The sequence below is a fragment of the Fonsecaea erecta genome, assembly GCF_001651985.1.
Source record: "Fonsecaea erecta strain CBS 125763 chromosome Unknown Scaff1, whole genome shotgun sequence".
Lineage (NCBI taxonomy): Eukaryota > Fungi > Ascomycota > Eurotiomycetes > Chaetothyriales > Herpotrichiellaceae > Fonsecaea > Fonsecaea erecta.
This window is the reverse complement of record NW_017387244.1, coordinates 4,766,957-4,792,892: the sequence shown is the minus strand read 5'-3', so window position 1 is coordinate 4,792,892 and position 25,936 is coordinate 4,766,957. Positions and strand designations below refer to the sequence as shown.

Genomic DNA, 25,936 nt, shown 5'->3' with positions numbered 1-25,936 from the left:
GGAGTAAAGCTGTGATGCTTACCCTGTAATGCCCCCGCCCTCTGTGGCACTGACATCGCTACGTAAGCAATGTTTCATTTCACGCTGGCTCGTCGGGATCCCAATTGCCTGCACTCTGGATCAATTGCGCCCCGAGCGCATTGGGCTTTACCCTCTGGGTTGCTCAAAACGCAGGGTGTTCAGAAGTCACTAGTCGAAGCCGGAAGACCGGTCCGTTCCCCGCGAGGTGGGGGTCGCCATGTTCGACATGACCTGTCTCCTCGAAACATTCAATTGTTGCACAGGACTCGACGTCACCGTCGATCTGGCTTTTTGGCCCTTCTCGCGTTTTCTTCTCCTAGATGAAATCGGCCGTATACGAGAACCCGCGGAATTCCTCCTGGTGGGCAGGCGAGAGCACTAGAAAAGCGAGGTGTCAATTCCAAGGTGCCCAAAGAAAGGGTTCGAACTCGAAACTTACCACTCTGTACTGGTGTGAGCACCGGCGTCACGCTCGTAAACTCTTGGTCGAAATTGCTCGTATCCTTTTCATTCTTAATGGTCGGCTTAAAAGGTGTGGGGACCCGTTTGTGATAGATGTCGTCCCAGTTAATGCCCTTGAAGAATGCGTGGCTCATGATTTCTTGTGCGTCTCCCGGCCCGCTGCCCAGTCGCAATTCTGGCTCCCTCGTCAACAGTTTCTGCAGAATCGAAACACTATCACGAGGCATGTGGATGGGATATAGGGGCTCGTCTGCAAGGATCGCATCGTAGATTTCGTCCTCGTCCTCCCCACGGAATGGAGATTGCTGCAGCAGCATCTGGTAGATTAGGACACCAAAAGCCCACCAATCTACCGCACGGCCGTATTTCTTGTCCAAAAGAATCTCGGGAGCCATGAATTCCGGCGTACCGCAGAACGTGGAAGTCGTCGATCCGAACCACATGTCCTCCTTGCAAAGACCATAATCGGCTATCTTGATGTGTCCGTCCAGGGTGAGCAGGATGTTGTCCAACTTCAGATCTCGGTATATAACACCATTTTCGTGGAAGTATTTGAGAGCCAAACAAACTTCCGCAGCGTAGAACTGTGCACGCTTAAGGCCAAATTGCCCACGCTGAATGTGCAACATCAGATCACCGCCTGAGATATACTCCATCACAAAATAGACTCGAGTCTCGGTCTGGAAGCAGGCGTGCAAATTGAGCAGGAAAGGGTGCCTCTCTTTGTTGGCAATCAGGAAGACGCGCTTTTCGGATTTGGTTGACTCGACCTCGTCGTTCTCGATAATAAACTCCTTCTTCAAGACCTTGATGGCGTACAGCTTTTTTGAGCTCTTAGCCTCTGCAAGCATGACCTTACCAAAGTTGCCCTTTCCTAGCACCGCAAGGAAATTGAAGTGATCGAGGCCAATTCTCGGTCCGGATCCGCGTCCAGATGGAGGCGTGGCCACCTGTTGTTGTTGTTGCTGTTGTTGTGCCGGCGGCGCTGGCTTGATAGGGGCGGGCGAATAGCTTGCTGCTGCTGCCGCGGCTTGAGGTTGGGGTCTTTGGGATTGGATTATGGCTTGCTGTGGCGCTTGATGTTGAGGCATCTGCTGTTGCACCGGTTGACGGTCATATCCTTGGTAGGCGCGAGGGTCATACGAAGCATGTGGTTGTTCTGGTGCGGGTGGTCGAGCGTTAGCGTAACGATCCGCCGGCACTTTTTGAGGACTGTACTCGTTGAACGTTTGATTGTATTGTTGAGATGGCGGCCGAGTCGTGGCGGCGGCGGCGGCTTGCACTGCGGCTGTGGACACAGCCTTTTGTTGCAATGGTCTTTGCTGTTGCTGCTGGGGTGCTGGTTGTGACAGGCTCGCCTGGGGTTGGTTGTACATCAGATTTTGTGCGGCACTCATGGCGGCGGCAGAGGGCTTCGGTTGGTCTTGATGTTGATCATACGATTGATTCGAAATCTGCGGCGTCAGGGTGATGCTGTCCGAAACAAAGCTCTGCGTGGGAGACGTGGGACCTGGTCTGGCTGCAGAGTTGGGTCTCAGTGTTCGATTGCTCATTCCAGAGCTGACAGAGGAAGATTTATTGTGGTGTTTCGTTCTCTGAATGGTCTCCAAGATTTCATTAGCGACGATCATGGACATGCCACAAAAGTCCGGCACCAAATGCTGGCACTGGGCATGACAAGTCAGGCCACACTCTGAACACTTTTTCGCGTTGCGCCTTCCCAAGGGCAGCAGATAACCACAATGGCAACACCAATTGGCACCAATATTTGAGAAATTGTCGAAGCGATGGGGAATGCGGTGGTTGATCTTCTCTTCGTCGGGGTCCGTCTCGTAGTTTGCCTTGCTAATGCATTTAGTCACCACTTTCGGATAGCACTTGGTGTGACAGGTGTATTTGCAATCCGCACACTGCATGCCCGCCGAATACTTGAGGAAATCTCCACAGAGAGCACATCGCATAACGTTGTAGAACTGTTGCTTGACGAACTTGTGGCCCTGCTTTTCGTGCACCTCCTCCTTCTTCTGGCGCACGGCGCCTTGACGATTGAGGCCGATGTCGAATGGCCGTTTACCGCCCGTCTGCTTCTGGAAGCTCATTGAGAGATGGATCCTGCCTGCCGGTTCCAGAGAAAACCATGAATCGATCATCACAGGTTGGAACTGTTGCTGGGAATTTTGGGCGAAACCGGCCGCGGACCCGGCGCCCGCACCGTCTCCCGGGGGCATAAATGGTGCGGACTGAAAATCAGGACCAGGTTTACCCGGACTACCCCCATTCGCCATTTTGTCTGCTGATACCCAACCGTTCTGCTGAAATTCCGATTCAATCTTCTTCCGGCGCATTTCTTCCGCGATATCCGAGATACGAATCCATAGAAACCCGATTGGGGTGGGACGGTCTCCGGCTTTGTCATAGACCGTCAACTCGATCTCGTTGGCCTTGTCGATATCGACGTGATGGGTTTCCTCGGTCCATTTATCTGTGCGTGTTGCCCGAGTCTTCGCCCGGATGTTGTCCTCCACCTTCATGATGACGAACGTTTCGGGACCTCTAGAAAAGCGTGACGATGCTGCGTGGTCGACATCCTTAATGGCATGGATACGCATTTCGAGGTGACCGGTTAGAGGTTTTCGCATGTTGGGGGCATTGAGGCTGTCATCTGAACGACGCATGTCAGCCTTGCACGGGGAAGCATAAGCACCGGGACTTGTCCGACTCACCGTCTGCGGCATCCGATGTTTCGATGTCGACGTGTAAGTCCATGTATCTTTTCAAGGCCTGCTTCAACAGCTGAACTTTCTGATTACTCTCGATTCGCCGGCCCTCGGCATCCAGTCTGCTTTTTCGGTCGCCCTCGTCTTGGTAGAGGCGCACCATTTTCTCAATCCCGGCTTTGTACTGCTTTTCGACGGACAGTTTGAACTCGAGTTGAGAGAGCATGAGTTGGATCTTGGGACCCAGATATGGGGTGTCGTATTTGATCAGGTCTGGGAAGCAGATTTTATGTCAGTCAACCTTGGGGACTCATTCACAAGTGTTTGGAAGCGAGCGTACCTAGTTTCGAGAAATTCGGGCGAGCTTTGGGGACTGGAGCACCGTATGGACGAGGGTCTCCGTAGGGAGCTCGTGGAGGCATCATGCCTGTGCCGCCTTGGCTATATCCTCCTGGACCGGGATCACCATAGTCGCCTCGCTCGTTGGGAAAATAGCCTCGCTCGTCTTTGGGAGGAGGAGTCGGTCCCCCGCCGTGCTGGAACCGTGACTGCTGCATACGGGGATCTGAGGAAACCTGATACCCAGAGCCCCCATGGGCCGGTGGAGGGGGAGCGACACCTTCATTGTGACCCCTCTGCCTCAGCTGTAACTCTGCCAATTTTTCTTCCAAGTATGAAATGTTTCGCCTGCTGTCACGGATGTTGCTGTCGACACGTGCCTGGACTGCGGCGTTGTTGGTGGACTGTCGCATGTGCGTGGCGGCATTGATAAGAGCCTTTTCTCGCTCGATCTTGCGATAGACCTCGGCGATGGCCTGGTCGGGGTCCGCCATGGTTGCGGGAAGAAGTGACGAGGAAGCGAGGAGACAGCGTCAGGAAACGAGAGAGGAGGGTGTGGTGGTGGAGTTATGGCCAGCTGCGGCTGTCAGAGTGAACAGAAGTGCGATGTCACGAGCTCGTGTCGAGGCTGGAGGGGCATTTGTCTGACGAGGCCCCCGAAGAATCGATAGGGAAGAATGCGGTCGAAGAATAGAGAGAGGGAGAAAGAGAGGGATTCCCTTTCGCAGCGGAGGGGGATTTCTCACGGGGCCTTGGAAAATGTCGTACGTAGCGTCAGGACTTGGTGATGATGGCTAAGGTTGTTGTAGTAGTGTTAGCGAGGACAAACATGCAGTGCAGTGATGAGCGGTGGATACTTTATTGCGTGGATTGTGTGGGTGGCTCAAGTTCAGGCTTTCAGGCTTTCAGGCTGAGCGGGAGCCGTTGGGTGGTGACTGCAAAAAGTCGCCTGCAGCTGCAGTTGCGACTGCGCCCACTTTCGCTCTGTGTGCGGCGAGGGCTGAAGAGGAGCGACCCCGCCACGCCCTGACTTAGTGCTCTCCCGGTCTTGGGTGGTTTCTTTCCTTTGCCACGGTGCAGCAGGAGATGAGACGGGCACCAGGTACCGAGTGCTAAGGATAGACAAGACAGAAAGTGTACTGGACCGTGGACACGCAGATTGGACGTGACGTAGTAGTGCTAGAGGAGAAACAATAAACAAGCAAAGATGGTGAAACTTGAATGTGACGATCCTCTGGGGTGTTTCTCTTCATCCTCTATTACCTACCTAGGGTCTGCTGGGTAGGTACATGGCATGCAGTGTGGTCAGAGGCAACCGGGGGCCCTGCCTAGGCACAGCACCGCCTAAACAGCGGGTTGTTAGGAGGGCAACAAACCAGAACACGCAATGGGTGCCTGGAGGGGATGCGCTATATGTACTGTATTTGCAATAACCACAGCCTGTAGGCACTCCTTGTTGCCTATAATCCCGCCTCCAGGCTCCGGTTCCTCACTAGCCCTTCTGACCTTGGGAATGTTATCATATCCGGTAAGCTGAAACTCCCCATTGAGACATAGTACACACGTCATTGCTGTTGGGTGCTCGTCCTGTTTGATATCAAGGGCTCTGGAAGGGAGATACTCGTTCCCATTCCGCTACTTATCATTGCTCAACCCCTCATCCACCTTCTTCTCCCCGCCAACAGTCTTCCCCGCCGCCGAGCTTGCCCTGTCCCTGTCCGACCACTTGGTTAGTCTCGCATTCTAACCTCCATCCCAGCCCTAAGGGCTACAAATAGAAACCCCAATCTCTGCTAATGGATGCTTCACTCTGCCGACAGTCCACTAACAGGGGCCGAGGGATACCCAACACAATTGACTTCATCGCCCACGGCGGGCGGTGGACTCATCCCACGGGGCATGCTTGGATGCGGCTGAGAGCTGGTCTCAGCCTGTCAGGCCAGGGTTCGGATTGAGGTTTCCGATCGCACAAAAGTGCAACGAATTCTGACCTCTCTTCCCCTCCAATGCCTTGCTGGCCTTGGCTGATATTTCCCGGATCTAGCTCCACTTCCCGGAAGTGAGGAGTCCCGGGCCATGCTTACTTGTAGATATTTGTTATATATCCTCGTCGCCCTCCTGTTGTGGACAACGACTTAGACCCAGGCTGTGTCGATGCCTGTAGAGTCATGGCGGCGAATCACACTATCAGTCCGCGGCCGGGCCCGTCCCCATGACTCCGCGCCCGAAGAACTCGCTGACTGTCCCGAATCGATTGTTGCTTTTCGCCAACGCAGACTTGAATAATTCGTGTTGCTCAGTGCTTTCAACTTGCTGCCGCCGAATTGCCCGAATGGTATCGTTGCCGAGTTTGCAAAGTGGACACTCTACCTTACTATCGTTTTCGTCCATGCCGATCCCCGGTTTATTCAGACACTCTTGATGGAAAGAGTGCTTGCACATAAAATGCACCGTAGGTAAGGTGAGGTTTCGATTGCACGACGAGCACCGTCGCGCCTGAAACACAACCGGCTTCGTGCTCAGATCCGCCAGTTCTGCCTTTTTCGACGCCGTTTCGGTCCGGTAAGAATCGATGAGTCGACGGTTCGCTTGGATCTCTTTACGTTCGCGAGAAATGTTGTCGGAAAGGTACGCCTTGACCATTCCCATCGTCACGGAGCCGCCCTGCGATAAGACTTTGACCACTTGGAGCGGGGCCATGAGATTTTCCCGGTCAATCTTTCGGAGAACAGACTGCAGTTCTTCCTTAACCCCGGGTGCTTTGAGAACCTCTTCCGACGACGAAAAGTAGCCAAGTGCAAGGGGATAGAGCGAATCGTCCTTGGAGCCATACTTTCGAAGTGCAGATATCGCGCCTGAGGTGTCTTTGGCGGATGTGAACGACCGGAAAATGTCGGCATACAAATTTTCTCGTTCCCGTACTAACGTCGTGCCAGCTGGGAACTTGGAGAGTGATGACAGGAGCAAGACATTCGAGGTGTCAATAGTCGACGAATCTAATGATGCGGTCTTATTGTCGGCAATCAAGCTGGTGGCTTTGACTTGCCATTTCTCCTTCTCTGCCGGGCCAGTTGCAGTGTTTGCTGCCTCGAGGTACATCTCAAACAATGTAGTCGACAAGTCTGACCTGTCTTCTTTCGAAAGATTCTCCTGCAGAATAAGTGCCTCTAAGAAGGTAATGAACTCTGACGGATGAGCGAGGAATGAAGAGAAGGCGCTGCGTGGACGCGGTTTAGTGTATGTTGGAGGTGGCTCGACGTCGGCGCTGGAGTCGCGTTCGTCGAGCTCGGGCTTTTCAGCCGCGGCTGGTGCTGCATCGGTATTGCTAGACCGATTCATGAATGGCACGCTCCAAAGAGCTGAGAGACTTTGGAATGCACCTCCACCTGTCTGGGCCTGGACCTCGGACACCGCCGGGACATCCTTCTTGGGTGTATATTTCCCGGTGTAGTATTCGACAAATAGCTTTGTTGTTTCTTCGGGACAGTGTTCGAGAAGGCTGCGTGCGTATTTCATCAACACGGGATATGCTGCGTCAGGTTCCAGACGCCAGATGTACTGCAAGGCTTCCGCGTACTTTTTCGAGTCTTCCACCAATATATCTATCACCATTTCATTTTCACCATGCTTAGTCGCAAGGTAAGCTGCTTGGTCGAAATATCCACCCTGTCGACACATGGCAATGGCCGTTTCAACGTCAAACTTTGCCGTTCCTGGGGTGCGGATAAAAGCATCCAGTTTGTCTGTATCTTTGAGCTTCGCATAGCAATTCAACAACAAGGTCGTGTGATCAGCAGTGGCTCGGTCATGATCATGTAGCTCCTCAAGATAGTCAATCAAGTTGTGAATCCTCTGCGTGTCCAGAAATCGTCTGATCACTTGCGATGGTTCGGTGTTGTCGATAGCCCTCAAATACTGCTGCATGGCAGTGTCATAGTCACCTTTCTGGTACAAGTAGTCGCCGTATTTCCTGAAGATGATGTTCTGTTGCATTTTGTCGGCCCCTAACTTTTGTGCCAAGTTGATGGCGTAGATGTACAAGTTCCGCTGATACAGAATCTCGAGTTTCTGCTGGAGTGTCTTCTCCTGGTATCTATAAAGCTACTTTGAATCAGTCAAATCGGTCGCCATCATGCGCGAACAACGTACCTTTCCCTCCACGGTCAGCAGAAACAGTTCATTCCATTCCACGAAGACCTCTTTAACCGGAGCGGGCAACGATTCCGTGTGCGCAAGGTATTTGAGATCAGTATCCAGCAATGTGAAAGATGAGCTGCTGAACAGCTCGTCAATCTCCTCACCACCCAACCTCCGGAATGTTTTGGACTTGGACACTTGTGCCACCCGCGGCGGACACACGACGCCCACGTACTCCTTGTATATCATGATAAGTTTCTTCGGACCCTCAAAGGCGTAGCTGGGACCACGGCCGTTAACACCATAGTAGTAGATGGCGTCTTCTCGAGCAATCACCATATCCCCAGTCTCATGGTCTTGAGTCATGCACCCGACATTGCAACCCCGGTTGTCGACGGTGCGGACTGGTTGACCCTGACCCTTCCCAGATATGATTAGGCTGCAGATTTTGGCCGTATTCGCAATGTATAGGACTTTCGTCGCGCCTTGACGAACCTCCAATCCGGTAATTGGATCTTCAGATTCGAAGACTGTCCTCTGTTTGGTCCCGCGGTCGTGTATGAAGTCGCCCCGAATAACGGTGACGGAGCCATTGGCAAACCCAACGGCCACCTGGGTCAGGTCACCCAGAACGACGAGTGCCGATACTGGGAACTGTCTCCTGCCATTCTGCACGCCAATTGTACAAAGACATCTCGGTGCTCCCGTCTTTTTCTCGATCTTATCCAAAGCCCACACTTTCAACGAGGGCTCCGACGAGAGGTTTTCTGAGATGGTTACGAGGAAGGCAGTATTGGGAACTTGTTTGAGGTGAGTGACCGGAGCATCGGGGGTGTCTGAAGCTTGAAAGGTGCGCACAACCTTCAAGGCGCGAGAAAGAATCCGTACGGAACCGTCCGAAGTTCCAAGGAATAGAGAATCCGCGCCGGTGGTGAGTGATACGACCTGATTCTGAAGTTGAGGTCAGCCAAAGAAAATGTTGGCCAAATGCAGAAGGCGAGAACGTACGTCGAAGACATATGAACCATCTTCGTCTGCCGGCACGGGAATCTGGGAGACCTCGAAGAAAGGGAAAGCTTTCCAGCTGGTAAGCGCCATGACTCCTCAACTCAAGAGCCGGCCCAAGAATGTGCGCAAGTCCATATCTCTGAAAGACAGGCTGTGCAGGGCAGTCAAGCTACGTCGCTGGTTATGCCTCGTGATGTTTGGTCGTGGAGAACGTGCGGTGCACGCGCTTGGTGCCACAGAGGTGACGTCGAGCGGATGGAGAAGCAGCGAGCGAGTGCCGCCTACCACGCACATGGGTGTCGGTTTCATGGGTCTATACGCCGTGTTGGGGGCACTCAGCACGGATTCAATCAATGTCTTCGACACTTTATTTACATATTATCTAGCTATATGAGACTGGTTCTCGACCAGCACTGTACAGTCCTCCACTTTTCCTTTCCCATTGGATAAATCCGTGCTCTATCGTGACAAGCATCTCAAGGTCATTACAAGGTCATCAATCCGCCTTCCGCCTGGCATAAGTTTCACTGCTCCCAGCTGAATCTGTCTTCTGGGGGAGCCTTTCGCACAGGTGGGCCAGCAGAACGTTCTTCCGTCACAGTGCCCAGCCCTTCCTCGACAAACCTGCTTCCAGAACTTGGAGAGCGTGAGGGAGGACGTCCGTTCAGCTGTGGTACCAAAAGACTGCCACGGCTGGTGTTCGTTGTGGGGCTGGGACTCCCCCCCGGCGACAACTGCGCTTGTGATCTTGATGCCATCTCTGGCGATATTGGACTAGACATACTCCTGCTGATGGTATTGCTCGATCGCCGGGAGTAGCCACCGTGGCTAGCACCCACAGGACTGATGCCCTGGTCGTCGGATGACACAGTTCCAAATGCTTGACTGTGCCTGACACTATAAGGGCTAACACTGTTGCTGAAGCGATTATTGATCTCCGCCGGTGAATATGGGGGCACCGGCGAGCCTGATCTTTCGCTTGCTGCGGCTGCGGCCGCGGCTTCCACTGCCTTATTTGCCGAGTGCTGGTGCTCAAGCTCTGCCGGTCTTCTTGGGTCGTTCCTCATGAGCGCCGAGCCCCGACGCGGGTCATCGTTGCCCTCGAAGAAGCTCGGAGAGACAGGACCAGCAGGCATTTCAATGGGCGTGTTGCCCGACAGCTCGAACCGACTGACCGATGGATCTGCAGGCACCTCAGTCGGCTGGCGTTTGTCCCCCAGCAGTTCAGAAACAGAAGTCTTCGAGTCGGGGTTCCTCTGCAATCGACTGAGCAGTGACCGTCTCTTCTCTTTCTCGGTACCAGCATTGCCTGACACGCCCCTCTTCCGGAAGCAAAACCACCAAGCCAGTGCCAATGCAAGCAAAGCCCCGATTCCAGCTCCCACTCCAATCCCTATCTTGGCGCCTGTCGACAGTCCAGATCCTGGAGGTCCTGGCCATGTGCTGCCTTCGGGTCGGGAAATTCCCAGGAGGTTGACATTGCTGACGGCGTCCAAAGTGAATATTGCTTGTGAGATGGAGAAGTTATTGCGTTCGTAGTCAACTGTAAGATAGGTTTCTTGCAAGAAGGCTCGACCAATGGTATATTGTGTGGAATTGGCTGCTTTGCGTAGAGGAAAATAGTTTGTAGGAGCAGAGGTAAAGTTCGCCGCCAGATTTGGGAATGGATACGTCAGTTGAAGGTTGAACGCATCGTACGGTAATGTCAGTGTAATCTCATCGGATGAGCCTGGCAAATTGCTCAATGTGAATGTAAAGGTCAGATTCCATGCACTGAGAGCACTGGGCGATGATGTATTACTAGAGGGGAAGAGGTAGAGTTGTAAAGTGTCATCGTAGGTCAAGTTTAGAGCATTTGCGAAAGCGTTGCAAGCTGATTCCGGAAGCCAAAGAAACGGAGTTGACGAGTCAATGGTAAATAAGTCGGCTTGAGACAGATCTAGCAGCGTCTGAGGGTTGGAATCCCAATTTGAAGGTAAAGAGTCGGCGCCTGATGAGACAGATATCGAATTGACAGCAACGATCGGAGCATAGTCCTGGCTTAACGTGAAGCTCATGTCATTCGGCACGAATCGATTCGCATCAACCCCTCCTAAGGTCAATGAAGCCGGAACACTTTTCAACCCTAAAAGCCGCATCAGCACATTCCGCCTAGGTCGGAGCTCAAAAAGGGGCACACACGATAGACTGCTCCTGCGGTATAACCGTAACTGCGACTCGGGATATCGTTGCGCTTCTGGATCAGACTCGACAGGAGCGGCGAGATGGCCTCGGAGCCACTGAAGCGAGTCTGCTGAACTCCAAGCCCCAAGGTACCGACCCAGTAGTCGGTCGAATTGACCACGGACACGATTTGGTCTGGCACAGAGATTGCATCGTTGAGAGACAGAGTATCCAAGCCATAATATCCATATCCACTGCCGCCCAGCTGAGGATCGAAGTTGAGCTCATAAAATCCTCGAACCTTGAAAGAAGACGACTCATTTGCGGAAAACAACCCCCCTCTTTTATTCTCACAGATCGAGGTCCCGTCACAGCCCGCGGGACCTACTACCCATGTCTCCTGACTCAGTGTGCTCGGAAACACGGAAAGATATTGCTCGGGCGACCCGACCCGTATGCTGATGGCGGACCACAGGCCATCGTAACCAAAGAAGTCAGTACTTGTTGTCGCAACGATCGGGGTAGGCTCTGAGCCTTCGACAGGGTAAAGTGAGAGTATGAGGCCCAACACAATCAAGATATCGTTACGGCAAGACCACCGAAAGGGCATTGAGCGAATGTGATTTGAACAGCGCATCTTGCTGCGAATTCAACGAATTTGAAAAGTCCTCATAGCGTGATAGCTGATTCGAGGGGGGAACAGTCTGAACTTCAATCGCGGTCGAAGATTCGAACGAGGGGCTGCGACAAGGTGATACAAGCTGTCGACAAGCAAAACTGCTGAACGAGAGTAGATGGCAACTGCAATTGAGAACGAGAGGACGTCGGCGAGACACAGGGGGATGGACGAGGATGACGAGGGGGACAATAATGTCTCATCCACCTAGGGAGTGAAGAGAGAAAAGCAATAACCACTGTTAACTCGTACACCCACCCTCGGGACGCAGTAGTAGGAGCCCTGGAGCCCGACTTTCTGGGGACCAACCCGAAAGCAGGAGAAGTCTGTCCCGGGCGTGGACCAACTGGGTATGACAACGAGGAACTAGGGTGCTAGGCAGTAGCAGCTACCAGTACGACGAATCATGACGTTCTCTTCGCTCTCTTCGCCCTTTTCGCCTGAACAGTCTATCCACTACTTTCCTGGAGAGCAATAAAATGCTCATAACTTGGGATATTGCTTCTTCATGCATGGGGATTTAACGAGAAGAATATTTGCCTCCCGCACCAATGGATGGTTCCGACAACATCTCCCCTACGAAGACGATGCGAGTGCAACTTCACACAAAACAAATCAGACGATGGATTCGCCCTAAACTGATGGGACTTGGCAGCAGGTGCTAGCTAGAGCACTGCTCAGCTATCTATCTCATCCTCTCATCCTATTAGACCAACTTGAGACCGACAGTCTGCCCAGGACTTTGGTCTGGATGAGAACTTTTCATGGAGGCCACCTTTCCAGCTATGCCTGCATCCAACTGGAGGATACACTTTTGCCCCAAAGCTCGACACCGTGTTTGCCGGACTGAATTTCGCAGAGTCAGGGCCTCCAAGTCCCCCCTTTGAAACTGCTTGGCACTGTAACATCCAAATTAATAGAACTGTATGTGCAACTTTCTCTCTATGGTATCAGGACCGTGTTGGCCCCAGAAGCTGTCAACCAGCATAAACAATACAGTCAGTCACACATGGCCTGTCTCTCGGGGATGTCTGAACGGCGGCCTGCATCGGCGACTTGATATTGTTGTTGAAGTGGGAAAGAGCCTCATCATGATCATGTCACCTGTCCCACACGAAAGGGTTGGTGCGACGCTCCGGCCTGGACCTGCATCCCGAACACGAGGAGGCTGATGGATTCTGATACCACAAGGCAGACAGGTGGAGCCCGACATCAAGTTCGCGGAACAGGTGGCACTTGCCTTCTGGCACCCATGTGCTCAAGTCCAGAGCCTGGGCTCCGGAGGGTGCTTATTGGAAGCCGTGTAACATGTGCTCCCTTTCTTTCGGGGTGTCATGACGAGGGAAATGCTCCTCGTATATCAATGTGCGATGGGACAGCGGCGTGTCTCAGGTTAGGGTTGCGTGCAGGAGATTCTGCCCAGGCACTGGATGGTTTGAGTTTGCATATCATCATGCACGGCAGATTGGGTAGACGGGAGAGGAACCACCTCCAAGAAGCACTAGAGCCCGAGGGAACAGTGGTCGAGGGACAAGTAAGCGGGGAGATGAAGATGATTTGGAGACAACACATGACAACCAGTGAGCAGCCGGGACGCCACTCTGTCGAGCAGAGACAGATGTGGTGGTGGCGTTGACGGCGTGTTCTTTAGGCGGGGGCGGCGGGGCCTTGGCCTAGTGAGCCCTGAGAGAAGGATACTTTTTAGCTAAGAATGCTCCCCGTCAGGCTTCTCAGTAGCAGCGGATGACCCCTTTGGTGGTCTCGCTTCTCCATTGATAGACATCCAATGGGCACCCAATGGACACCGCGACCCCCGAGACCTTGCGACAGTGGCTGCAGCTTAATCCGGAGCTCCAGCCAATCTTAGAGGGCCCTTGCAGCAACTGTCCGCGTGAGTCGACGTGCATCACCCAGTCCACCACCAACAAGTGACAGGGCTTGGGTTCCCAGCCAGCCATCGCTGCCTGCAGGACGCCAGATGCAGAACCCGGTCTGGCAGTTCTCAAAGCCTGGAACATACTGGGAAACAGAACCACTCGGACTGCTCGAGGCTGTGAAGGACTGGCTGGAAGACCCTGTCGGTGTTGATGCCCCCCTGTTCATCTCCGCCTCTCTTCCGACCACTCCTCGGACAGAACCGCAAACTCTTTGCGCATCAAGTCCAACCGTCAACTTCCACTTCCACTCGTTTTGAACAACTCACTGCATCCTCGCGTTGCCCGAGGACAGGAGTCGCGAATTCCACCCTTGTACCTGCGTTGTGCTGTCGATCCGAACCATCTATATCCTCTTCATGCCTCTCGAATCTCCGACATTCGCTACCACTCCACGTCCTCGATCGACCTGGGGAACCGTGCATTGCAGAAACGGCAATCCGCCAGTTTTGATTGTTTGCCCTTCGCTATCATGAGGGATTGAAGGATTGCTCATCACATGTTTTATATCGCACAGTCGTTCGTTGCTATACAGCCTTGGACCCAACACTCGCTTGACATCTGGGGTTTCGACGCAAGAGCAGGGCAGACTATTCTCCGAAGACGAGATGTATACTCTATGGCCGCTCGTTTGTCTGTGGGTTGCGCTGTCGAGTGCATTGAACCTGGATCTGAGTTCGGCCTTGAGCTTGGACAAGAAGTCGCCCCTCAGGTTCATGCGCAGAGGCATCGTATATTCCAACACCACGTCGCCGCCTCCTTTAGACCTTCCCTTGGAGGTACCCACGATCACTTCGTCCAGTACAACATCTATACCGGATCTCGTTGAGACGACCTCGTCCACAGTATCAACAATCACTTCGTCTAGTTCTACATCAACTTCCGCTACCACCGACACGAGCCTCAGCCTCGCGACAATCGCTCCGCTCAGTCTTCCACCCATACTTCCTCCCACTGTCGCCAGTATCAGTACAACCACAATCGCTACAATCTATCCTCCACTGCTTCCAGCTTCCCCTAATCCAACCCCCGGCTCAACGACGATCGTTACACTCAGTCCTTCGCCGCTTCCAGCTTCTCCTAACTCAGACCCGGGCTTGACCACGATCGTTACAATCAGCCCTCCTCCGATTTTCGGTCCCGTTGCTTCGAACCCCAGCATAACAACGGTCACAGCTTCGACCAACTCATCATTCGTTTCTTCCTCTTCCTCCAGCAACATTGTCAGTCAGACCAATGGATCTGCACCTCCCATTCTCAAAACTCCCCCACCACTACCATCAATCACGCGTCCTTTCACAAATGTGACCGTGAGTTTGGATCTTGGTGCTACCACGAACGCCTCCACGACCCCCCCGGCTTGTACCGGCTCAGTCACTTACTTTGGATCTGTTCCACCCACAGTCTATATCACGGTCACTGAGGGATTCAACGTAACGGTCACAGCCAGCAATGAGTCCGTGACCGCGACACCAACCTTGATCACCCCCCTGCCCGCCTGTGAAGCAACCATCATGCCCTTCGCCTCGACATATGGCCCGTTGTCGTCCGCCAGTGATCAAGACCTGACCCAGACAGAATCGGCTGTCCCAGGCCCTTCATTTGTTCCTGTATTTGGTACTAACAATCCCCTCATCGCCCCAGCACCCTCTGTGCCTGCGCCAGCAGCAACACCTGCTATTGCGACCGCCCCTCCTCCGTTGGTGTCAGCTTCGGCTGCCTCTTCTGGGGTCTACTCCAGCGTTGATTATACCAGTACGGTTGTTGTCACGAAGAAGACACCAGTCCCCGTGGTGGTGCCACCCTCTACCTCTATCGACATCAACTTCAATTTCCCCTCACACAGTCCCACCCCTCCTCCGAGCAGTGGAGGAGGCAATGATAACGGGAATGGCAATAATTCCGGAAACGGTGGTGGTAACGGCAATAGTGGCAGCGGTGGAAGTAGTACTGGCAACAATAATGGTGGCAGCGGCGGAAACACCCCTGCCCCCAACGCACCAGCAACTGCCGCAACCAGCAATGAAGGAGGCAATTTCCCTTCGATCAGCATCCAAGGTCCAACTGGCGGTACTCTGATTGTGGAGGCTCCAACCACGACAGGACTGGGAAACATCATCGCTTCGATAATCAACTCACCTTTTGCGACAGCCTCGCCGACTGGTCGTGCTTCTGGAGCGGCCCCCTTGACCACAACAGTCAACGGTGTCCCGATCATTGTACAGGCGTCCAGTGTTGTGATTGGAAGCCAGACCGTTGCGATCCCCAATCGGGTCCCCACCACTGTGCAAGCCTCGGGAGCTGTCTTCACCGTGGAGCCCTCCAAAATCATAGCTCCCTCGACGACCATAACAATATCGCAGCTTCAACATAACCAGGTTGTAACGCCAATTCCAACGGCCACGATTACGACGGCAATTGGCGACCTCACTCTGACGGTCGGACCCACGGTCGCGATCATCTCTGGAACAACGTATAGAGTCGGGGAGGGCGCGCCAGCCACGACGGTCACGGTCGATGGAACAAGAATCTCCATCGGTTCTGGTGGCGTTGGATTGCCTAGCACTACTGTGGCGCCTGGTGGCGCGACGAACTCGCCCTACGCTGTGTACACGCTAGAGGGCCTGACCTTCTCGATCGATGGCACTGAGGCGATTGTTGGCGGCACCACGTATCGCATCGGGTCGAATGCTCCGCAGCTCACCACCACCATCGGGTCGCAACATGTGTCGGTATCGCTGGGCCCTGGTGGCGTTGGTCTAGCCAGCACTACATTGGCACCTGGCGCGCAGCCCAGCTCTCCGTTTGTCGTCTACACCGCTGACGGCTTGACCTTCTCAGTCGATGGCAGTGAGGCAGTTGTCAGTGGCACGACTTACCGCATTGGATCCAACGCACCCCAGGTGACGACGACCATTGGTTCCGGACATGTATCGGTGTCATTTGGCCCAAGCGGAATCGGCCTTGACTCGACCACGATCGTTCCCGCGACAGCCTCGTCACACAGATCTCAGGCTTCGAAGACCAGTTCGATATCCGCACCTGCGACAGCATCTGCGACACAGTCCGTGGGTGTGGACAGCGCGGCATCACCTCGGATCTGTCTCAGAGCCGCTCTGCGATACTGTCTTCTTGTCCTGACTTTGCGATGGCTTGTTCTTTGAGCACTCGACATGACGTGATACGATGGAGTTTTAGATATTTGACATTTTGGGACGGAAAACGTCTGGTTGCTGATGATGGCTAGGATTTGTTGGAAACTATTTGACCTTGGACTTTGGTACGATCATGATACCCGCAAGAAACTAACGATATGATTGATTGGAGTTTGCTCCGCTGGAAGAGCCTTCCCTGAAAGGTCGGGATACACGGAGGATATATTTTGGGAAACGGACACAGGGGTAATAGAGTCCATGGTATGGACCGAACGGAGGATCTAAAAAGGACCATACACGTATAATCAACGTGGGAAATCGCAACGGCATTTCCCATCATCACATTCTATATGCTTCTATCTCCACCAAAGATTTCCTGCTGCCATTCCGGATAGACTCATGATCGAAGCCATGAGGAAGTTGATTTGGTTGTTATCCAAGATGTCGTTTCCGGAGTCGATCAATCTGCTGCTCTCTTCGCCACTCAGCCTTCGGCCACGCCCCTGTACATGTGCTACGCCTGTGGACTTGGGCTTCGTGAGCACCTTGACGCCCCCAGGCCCTTCGACAATCTTCCCGGATCGCCGATCAATGACTGACGCTTGCAGCATTGCTCCCAAAAAGGAGTCGAGAAGCGTGCCAATCGTTCCGAGGAGTGTCAGTAAAAAGAACATAGCAGCGGCATCGATGGTTGACCCAGCACAGAAGCGTAGGAAGGCCAGGCTCGTGGCGGCAATGGCAGCGCTGCCTCCCACGCCAGCCAGCAGTCCACCCAGTGTCACGCCGCCGTTGGTACCTCGCGGCACGACTCGCAGTGGGTTCGTGATGAGGACTGGCTGACTTTTGGAGAGAATGCCCAGTTCGCTGGACAGGGTGTCTGCTGCCACCGCGGCATAGTTGGCCATTATTCCTAACAACAACACGTCGGCAATCCTCTCATTACTCCTTTGACTTCCTCCAAAGCATTCCCCGTCCTTGCTCGTGCCTGTCCCGTACAACCAAACATGCAGTAGGCACAGTAAACTCGCACACCCGCTGTTGGCGACCACCTGGATACTCGTCCGCGGCCCCTCCCCACCTGAGGCTCCACTACTTGACAGCGTCAATGTGGCTTTCACGTCATGCTTCACCTTCGTGGCCGTCGTGCCGAGCAGGAAGAACACACAGAGCAAGGTGAACGGGAGGGCGGAGGGATGAAGGGCGTGAACCGTTGCGGTGAGTGCAGCGCTCAGAATGCCTAGCGGTGTGAGAGAGCGGCGGGTGTAGGCGCGAACGATGAGGAGGAGAGTTACGGGGACTGCGATGAGGGGACGCATCTCGAGAGGTTGTGGCAGAGGCAGCGGCAGGTATTAGGTGTCTGAGAGTAAGAGAAAATGAGGTCGTATGCAGAATAGAATATATGCATCACAAGAGCTCTCGTTCCGCACCTTGAAGCTGCACAGGGATTATGTGTGCCTTTGTTGTTGAGTTACTCAGAAAGGTTGCAGGTCGTTCGATCGGAATACGGAATGACGTCTATGCCTCACGATCTAAATACCGAGTATTTCCCCTTCACGGATTTATTGTTCCATCTCGTTCACCAGGCATCGCAAGGCGACCAAGTCCCGATTGTCGACAGAACTCAAAAGGATGGGAAACCATTTTTCAATGCTCTCTGCGGCACAATGTTCAAATCACTCGTCGGCAGATCTGTTGTAGTGCAGCCGCAGGTGCTTTCGAGACCTGCCTCCAAAATCGTTGCTTCTCATCAGGTCACTCGACGAAGGCTTCATCTCGCCCCTCCTTTCCTCCTTGACGACTACATTCCTCGCTATCACCTGCTCTCCTCCGCCGAGGCAGCCAAGAAGCGGTCCGCCGCCTACGCCCACCTCCGTCAATGCAACCTCTGTCCCCGTCTCTGCAATGTCAACCGGTACGAGACCACCGGCCACTGCTTGATCGGCGCGGAAACGGTCAAGGTATCGACCATCGCGCCGCATTTTGGAGAAGAGCCGTGCCTTCAAGGGCATAATGGGTCAGGATCTATATTCCTTAGTGGCTGTAATTTGAGGTGTGTGTTCTGCCAAAATCACGATATCGCACACCAGAAGGTCGGCTTTGATTTGACCCCGGAGGAGCTGGCGGAGTGGATGGTCAAGTTGCAGGAGGTGGGACGTGTGCACAATATCAACGTGGTGACCCCTGAGCATGTCGTGCCTCAGATTGCACTGGCTATCCTGACTGCCAGGGAGATGGGCCTCAACATTCCCATCGTGTACAACACGAGCGCATTTGACAGCCTCGAAAGCCTCAAGTTGATGGATGGACTTGTGGATATCTATCTGCCGGATTTCAAGGTCTGGAGCAACGAAACGAGCAAGCGCCTGCTAAAAGCCGATGCGTATGCAGACACAGCCAGAGAAAGCATTCGGGAGATGTACCGGCAAGTCGGCGATTTGTGCTTCACCGCTGACGGAATTGCGAAGAAAGGCGTGCTGGTCCGTCACCTTGTCATGCCGGGAAAGGAGCAGGAAGGAGTGCAGATTATGAAGTGGCTGGCCGAAGCACTAGGAAAAGATGTCTTTGTGAATATCATGGAGCAGTATTTTCCGACTGCCCATGTCGGCAAGGAGAAAAGGGGCTCGAAATCCAATAGCTTGAGCAAGAGATATCCGGAAATCAACCGAGCGGTTAACCATGACGAGGTCGGCATTGTGCAGAAGGCGGCGAGGGATGCAGGGCTTTGGAGATTTGCGGAGCCGGCCAGACATGGTGGTTGGAACATCTGAAAGAATTCTGACGTCTTATCATCCCTGGTCAGTCTATTGTTGCATCTACGGTGAGCCCTCGAACCACGGTGAGCCATCCAAACGACCATTCACACCCTACAGTGACGATCAATCAACATATCAGCCCGATGAATGGAGAATTTGCAGGAGCGCTGTCAAGACCAAGGCTGTCCAGATGAGCTTTGTCCGAAAAGAGCTCTCATGGTCAAAGCTTCATTGTGCGTTGCAATCCAGATTCCTCGTCTATATTTGGCCGCCACCCCTGCCATTGGTCAGCCTTGCTTCTTTGTGAAGCCAACGAGTCAAAGACGGAGGTTTTTACAGAACCCGTGTGCAGAACTCAGTCTGGGTCCTTTCCATCTTCCCACGATACTCGGAGAGGATCACTCCGACATGGCCTCTTCCCAGCATTTACGGCCGTTTGCCTCCTCGAGACCGACCCTAGTCACAGCTCTGCATTCCCAAGTCCGTCAAGAAGCAGAATATATTCAGGAATGTATAGCTGCCACGCACCGCCTTCACAGCAGTCTGAAAGCAGAGATAGCAAGGACAGAAGCAAAACTAGTGGAGGCGCGGACACTCGAGGGTTCCCGGGACATAGCCAATTCTTTGAAAAGGAACATCAGAAAAAAGCGATCACGGCTGAACAGATGCCTGAAGAATCGACAGATCCTCGAGGCAAGACTGATCACTATCTTTGCAGACATCGCCCGAATGGAGCGACAACAATGGCGCCACAGCTCGCCTAACCTCCACGGCCTTGGGATCGCTGATTCTCCTACCGGCCCCAGCTGGCACACACACATGTACTTCTCAACTCCTGGGGCTCCAGGCGGTATGCTCGCTCTCAACGTTCCGACCCTTCAAATGCAATACCAAGGGTTTCCAGAAGCGCTGTACCAGTCTGTTCCTGACGGTCCGCAGACACCATTGATACGCCCAACACTGTTTTCTCAAGCGGGAATTGGGCATCCACACTTGCAAGACTTCGGTGTCGCTCAGGCTGGCCATGAGCTAGGAATCAGCCCTACTGATACAGTTTCGCCGTGCGAATTAAGCTCCCCGAACGCCTTTCCGGTTGCTTACATTCCAGCTGCCCAAGTAAACCTCGTTGAGGTGCTGGATCAGATGCACATCTCTCAACCACATACGGAGACTTCGAACATACCGACCACAGCGCCTGAGCAGAGGAATTTGGGCTTGTCACAACGTCTCAGCATGCTTGATCACCAAAGTGCCGCGTTTCGACTCGAGAAATCAGCAGCCAGAAAGGGCCGGAGTCAGCGTTCCTGCTAGCTAGCAACGTGGTACAGCCGTTGGCGGTGGGTGTTGACTCCTCTGTCCACACGAGCAGGAGTTAGATATTGTTATTCACGCACGTCTATTCACGAAACCGATCCCCTGACCTGACTGTTCCACGCTTTGATGAGATCTTGCGTTTTCCGTCGCGCGACCCAAATGACTGTCGCTACGGCGACTACCAACAATACAACACGACACATTGGTACATTGTTTGCTCCTTTCTTCCCTTTTCTGCCGGACGCCTCTCTGCATCTTGTTTGCCACTGATTCCCAATTTCCTTCCCAGTTCAATCAAAAAGACCACCGTCTCAGGGTCCCTAGTTCGCATCAATCATCCTGTATCCAGATACAAAGCCGTTTCCTCACAACCTTTGCACTTCTCATTTCTTATCTTTCTTTTGTCCCTTCCCTTTCCGTACTGGGTGGACTTCAGGACGCAGACATCATCTCCCACAATGAAGCTCGCCCCTTTCCTGTCTTCTCTCATTATTGCACGGTTCATATCCTGCTTCCCATTCCCATCCACTCGACGTGATCCACCGAACAATATCACAGTAACCACGTATGACTATGTGGTCGTGGGTTGTGGGATTGCCGGCCTGGTGGTCGCCGCGCGGCTGAGCGAGGATCCCACCGTGTCTGTGGTGTGCATTGAGGCTGGTTCTCTGTATGTCTGCATATCCGCAACAAAACCCCTACAGCACGTGCTTATAGCAGTAGCAGCAGCTAAGGAGAGTTGGACGACAGTGACCATTACGAGGACTCGATCGAGGTCCCCGTGTACATCGGCGACCGGCCCGCCGAGTACGAATGGGACGTCACTTCGACACCACAGACCCAACTCGACGGCAAGTCCCGCATGCTCGCCATGGGCCGGGGCGTCGGCGGGGGCAGCCTGATCAACGGCATGATCTGGAACCGCGGCGGCCAGGCCGACTTCGACATCTGGGCGGCGCTGGGCAACCCCGGCTGGGACTGGGCCGGTCTACTCCCTTACTTCAAAAGGTCCGAGACGTACTCGCCGCGGTACTACCCCGGCGTCGCCATCCCCCCGAGCGGCGGCCAGCCCGTCACCTTCGACGAGGCCGTGCAAGGCTTTGACGGGCCGGTGAATGTCTCGTTTCCGCAGTATTTCTGGCCGCAGACTAGTAAGTACACACACATATAGCGACACACACACACAGAGAGAGAGAGAGAGAGAGAAATCCTTGGCCTGCTTGGGAAACAGGGAGAGAGGCCTTGTAAGCAAGTAAGCAAGCTGGCTGACGCCGGTGCGAACATACACAGACAACTGGTTCGAAGCCCTCGACGCCCTTCGCGTCCCTACCTGCCTCGACCCCAACGACGGACTGTGCTCGGGGAGCTACTTTCTGCCCTCGTCAATCGACCCGATCAATCAGACCCGCTCCGACGCACGGCGGGCGTACCACGACATGGCTGCTGATCGGCCAAATTACCATCTCGTCACGAACGCCCAGGTCGAACGTATCCTCTTTGATGGCAACTCGACGGGACTTGCAGTGGGCGTCCAGGTATGTTTCGATGTGATATGGTGTTTCCCTAGTCAAGTCCCAGAAAGGCCGGAACTGACCAACACCCGTACGTATGTATGTCTGTATGTTCAGGTCGTGGATCTCCTCAGCAACACCACGTGGTCCGTCCAGGCAGCCCGTGAAGTGATCCTCGCGGCAGGCGGCATTCATACGCCGCAGGTTCTGGAGTTATCTGGTATCGGCAACGCGAGTCTGTTGACGTCTCTCGGAATTCGTGTTCTGCAAGACCTCCCTGGCGTGGGCAGCAATTTGCAGGATCACCCCATGATCCATCTGTCGTATCCATGTAAGTAAGGCTTTTTTCTGTGGCCCAAGAACTTTTTGTTGCTTTGCTGTTCCATCCCTGCTTGCCGCTCCATCTGACGCACAAGAAATAACAGTCCAGAACACATCTGTCCCGACCCCGGCGTGGCTTCTCACGAATTCGAGCTTCAACGCCGCCGCAGAACTCGAGTATTTCTCTGCACACACCGGGCCCTGGACCGCCAAACCCTCCACCGCCGTCGCCTTCCCGTCCCTAGCCCAAATGACAAACTCCACCCACTACATCTCCCTCATCCGCGAGGCCATGGAGTGCTACGGACTCCAGCCATCCACGTTGCCGCCGGAGTACACCAACTCTGACCAAAGCGGCCTCCCTGTCCTGATCGGATATGGCATGCAGCACAACATGGTGGCCGCATCGCTCCTGCACAACAACACGCCGGCGTACGAGATCCTCAACGACAACTCGGGCGGGCTGGACCTGGCGCTCATGCACCCGCTGTCGCGCGGGACCGTGCACATCACGTCCCCCAACGCGCGCGTCGATCCGGCCGTGAACCCGAACTGGCTCGCCCACGACGTCGACTTTGAGATCCTGCGCCTCGCCGTGCGCTTCAACCAGGAGATCCTCTCCACGGGCGCCATACGCGAGTTGGAGCCGGCGTTCGCCCCTGACCCCCGTGGAACGGTCCCACGCAACATGACGCATGTGGAGATCGCGGCCGTCCTCCACGCCGGCGTCGGCACCGAGTTCCACTACTGCGGCACTGCCGCCATGCTCCCGCGTGACCTGGGTGGCGTGGTCGACGCCAACCTCACCGTCTACGGCACCCGCAACGTCCGCGTCGTGGACACCTCCCTTTTTCCCGTCATCCCCGGCGCGCATCTCCAGGCCGTGGCCTACGCCGTGGCCGAGAGGGCCGCCGACGTCATCAAGGGGATCGATGCCAGTTTTATGGCGGGAGAGTGAGGGAGTGGAGGTCTGGTGACGGGCACTACGGGCCTGCGGCTATAGCGTGGTGGGGAGAAGTCCTTTGCGGGTAGATAGGCATTGACAATGAGCACGAGCCAGTTCAGACACTCACCCCTTGATGTTCCCGGCGATCTGCGGAATCCCAATCTTTCGTCGTCCTCGCATGGTCCTGAAGCCACCCCGTGCCACCACCAGACCTTGGTCCTCGCACATCCATTCTCGAAATTATCGTATGAGGAGACTGATTGAATCTCCTGGCGATTTCCGACTATGGCGCCTTTTCATCCTGCCCAGCTAAAACCAAGCTGATTGTCTTCGCGAAAATGGGAATCGCGCAAGAAGAGCCCGTTCCATTCCAGCGGGTTCCTCGGAATCCGTGCACATCCGCGCATGCATACACAGATACCAGCCAACACACTATTCGACGACATGGTTCTGCAGCAGTGGTAATGAATGAGGGGAGCGAGAGCTTTAATAGACAAGTATCAATTGCCCGATCGATCTGGGCGTTCTGAGGGTCCCCAGGACAAGGTTCAGCTCAAGCAGCGGTCGGGTTCCACGTTCATTCCATCACTCAATGTTCCCCATGCATGCACAGTCAGACGTGGGAGCTTGGCAATGTGCCCATACTGACATCACTCACTCATTCACTTCATGCCCAACGTCTCTCTGGGAGGTAAAGCCCGAGGGGAGAGTGAACGTAACACCTTCTGATCCCCTTTGGGCCGAATTTGACGGTCGAAAGGAGCGCGAGACAACTGTCGGTTGGACCTGTTTCATGCCATTTATACTTGCGGGGCTGTGTTAGACGTGTTGACTAATATCCCAGCTAGGTAAGCATTCCAGAGCAGGAAGTGTGGATCGCCGGCGCTGCTTTTCCAGATCGAAAAGCAGCCTGATGGCTTCCCGCTTCGGAAGCATCGCGGCGCCTTGATTGGCCACTGCTTGCTTGGGGTGCATAAGGAACTGGGTCTCACATCCACGGATATGCATTGAGTTTCGAGGTCGCCGAAGAGAGCGAGGGCAGATTCCGTAATCTCTGAGCCTCGCTCGGGGTTCATAAAGCTCTCCTTTGCCCCGCGTAAGCCATGTTCTCTGCTCAGGCGGTCCCATCTTCCTCGGTGGCATAAGTTAAGCGCTTTCATCATCCTCCGCCACCGCGACAACATCCTACGAACAGTTTCGACACCATGGCTGCAGCTAAGAAGCCTGTTCTCTATTACTTCGACCTAGGCAGCAAGGGGCGTGGCGAAGTTGTCAGGTGGGTTGCTATAGTTGTAGCATGTTGCTTGCGCGGAGGTGGTTCTCTCATAGGGGCGTTGATTGCTGACACCCGTGAGCAGGCTGTTCTTGAGGGAACTCGGCATCGAGTTCGAAGACAAGCGTTATGCTTATGATGAAACCTGGGGGCCGCTTGGCAAAGAGTTCGAGGAGAAAGGGTTGACCGTCACTCGAAAATTGCCATCGTTGGACATTGACGGCCACATCCTGTCTCAGGTGAGAGGAGCTCTGTGCATGACGGCGCTGTCCTGTCAGTCTCCCTTCTTGCTAAACATTAGCCCAGCATATCCCGATTTTGAGATATCTCTCGCGCTCCGTGGGTGCTTATGATGGAACCACAAGCTATGACAAGTGGCTGGTGGATGCTGTTGCCGACACTTACATTGACTGGAGGGTATGTACCACTCTGCCTCTCCGACACCTGTCAACTGGCTTCGAATATGAACTGAGATTCGACATAGTATCGATGGGTGGCCAACTTGACCGACAAAAGCCCAGAGTACAAGACCAAGGTGGTCTCTCTCTACCATGGAATCTGGGACAAGTTCTATTCTCGGCATCCTGGCCCGTACCTTCTGGGTGACACTATCACGTATGCCGACTTCGCCGTTTTCCAGGCACTGGATAATGACGAGGTGCTCGGCTGGACGGCCGTGGTGAGTCATCCATTTTATGCGTTGACACCCGTCGTCTCTTCTTCTCTTCTGGTGCTGCTGACACTTGCCTCTCTCATAGTCCGAGTTTCCCGGCTCGCTCAAGACACTGTGGACTGCCATGTCCGAACGTCCGAACCTCAAGGAATACATTGCTACCAGAACTCGTTAGCAATGTGGTACAATAAGAGGACAGTGCGAGGTCGGAGGAAGTGGACTCAATCTGAGAATCTGGGGAGTATTGCGAAACGTTGATCGCCGGTCAGGGACTGGACTGTCGCGATGAGTGAAGGCAAGCGGCCTCAATGCCGGCCTTTTCGATATACAGTCCCATTCATTACATGATTCGCAATGCCAAAGACATAATGACACTACCTCAAATGCCATAGACATTGGGGCAAACAGAGCCAACCACTGTGGATCATTGCTGTGTGAAAGTCGGCGTAGAAATAAATGTACTGGAACTTTGTCCGAGAGCTGCTTGAGCTGGACGAATAGATATACGAGGTACTGTAACATAAAAGGGGTTG

At 54.0% G+C, this 25,936-nt stretch overlaps 9 protein-coding genes across 9 annotated transcripts; 5 read left to right on the top strand and 4 right to left on the bottom strand.

Moving 5' to 3' along the window:
• Positions 1–337: 337 nt before the first annotated feature.
• AYL99_01713 (protein kinase C-like protein) lies at positions 338–4,033 on the bottom strand (the record flags this gene model as incomplete). Its single annotated transcript, XM_018833229.1, has 4 exons — positions 338–399; positions 461–3,145; positions 3,207–3,473; positions 3,541–4,033. 4 exons carry the CDS (start codon positions 4,031–4,033, stop codon positions 338–340), a joined length of 3,507 nt encoding a protein of 1,168 aa, XP_018699108.1.
• Positions 4,034–5,726: 1,693 nt separating this feature from the next.
• AYL99_01712 (hypothetical protein) lies at positions 5,727–8,774 on the bottom strand (the record flags this gene model as incomplete). The annotated part of the gene is made up of 3 exons (XM_018833228.1): positions 5,727–7,640; positions 7,689–8,627; positions 8,685–8,774. 3 exons carry the CDS (start codon positions 8,772–8,774, stop codon positions 5,727–5,729), a joined length of 2,943 nt encoding a protein of 980 aa, XP_018699107.1.
• Positions 8,775–9,208: 434 nt separating this feature from the next.
• On the bottom strand, positions 9,209–11,457 carry AYL99_01711 (hypothetical protein; the record flags this gene model as incomplete). The annotated part of the gene is made up of 2 exons (XM_018833227.1): positions 9,209–10,809; positions 10,866–11,457. The coding sequence occupies 2 exons, from the start codon at positions 11,455–11,457 to the stop codon at positions 9,209–9,211; spliced, it is 2,193 nt and encodes a 730-aa protein (XP_018699106.1).
• A 2,608-nt stretch (positions 11,458–14,065) lies between these two features.
• AYL99_01710 (hypothetical protein) lies at positions 14,066–16,621 on the top strand (the record flags this gene model as incomplete). The annotated part of the gene is made up of 1 exon (XM_018833226.1): positions 14,066–16,621. One exon carries the CDS (start codon positions 14,066–14,068, stop codon positions 16,619–16,621), a length of 2,556 nt encoding a protein of 851 aa, XP_018699105.1.
• Positions 16,622–16,968: 347 nt separating this feature from the next.
• Positions 16,969–17,928, bottom strand: AYL99_01709 (hypothetical protein; the record flags this gene model as incomplete). The annotated part of the gene is made up of 1 exon (XM_018833225.1): positions 16,969–17,928. One exon carries the CDS (start codon positions 17,926–17,928, stop codon positions 16,969–16,971), a length of 960 nt encoding a protein of 319 aa, XP_018699104.1.
• Positions 17,929–18,276: 348 nt separating this feature from the next.
• On the top strand, positions 18,277–19,380 carry AYL99_01708 (hypothetical protein; the record flags this gene model as incomplete). Its single annotated transcript, XM_018833224.1, has 1 exon — positions 18,277–19,380. The coding sequence occupies one exon, from the start codon at positions 18,277–18,279 to the stop codon at positions 19,378–19,380; it is 1,104 nt and encodes a 367-aa protein (XP_018699103.1).
• A 393-nt stretch (positions 19,381–19,773) lies between these two features.
• AYL99_01707 (hypothetical protein) lies at positions 19,774–20,676 on the top strand (the record flags this gene model as incomplete). The annotated part of the gene is made up of 1 exon (XM_018833223.1): positions 19,774–20,676. One exon carries the CDS (start codon positions 19,774–19,776, stop codon positions 20,674–20,676), a length of 903 nt encoding a protein of 300 aa, XP_018699102.1.
• Positions 20,677–21,137: 461 nt separating this feature from the next.
• On the top strand, positions 21,138–23,469 carry AYL99_01706 (hypothetical protein; the record flags this gene model as incomplete). The annotated part of the gene is made up of 5 exons (XM_018833222.1): positions 21,138–21,349; positions 21,430–21,830; positions 21,970–22,214; positions 22,308–22,521; positions 22,616–23,469. The coding sequence occupies 5 exons, from the start codon at positions 21,138–21,140 to the stop codon at positions 23,467–23,469; spliced, it is 1,926 nt and encodes a 641-aa protein (XP_018699101.1).
• A 1,193-nt stretch (positions 23,470–24,662) lies between these two features.
• Positions 24,663–25,578, top strand: AYL99_01705 (hypothetical protein; the record flags this gene model as incomplete). Its single annotated transcript, XM_018833221.1, has 5 exons — positions 24,663–24,733; positions 24,816–24,969; positions 25,037–25,147; positions 25,215–25,409; positions 25,489–25,578. 5 exons carry the CDS (start codon positions 24,663–24,665, stop codon positions 25,576–25,578), a joined length of 621 nt encoding a protein of 206 aa, XP_018699100.1.
• Between the last annotated feature and the right edge of the window lie 358 nt (positions 25,579–25,936).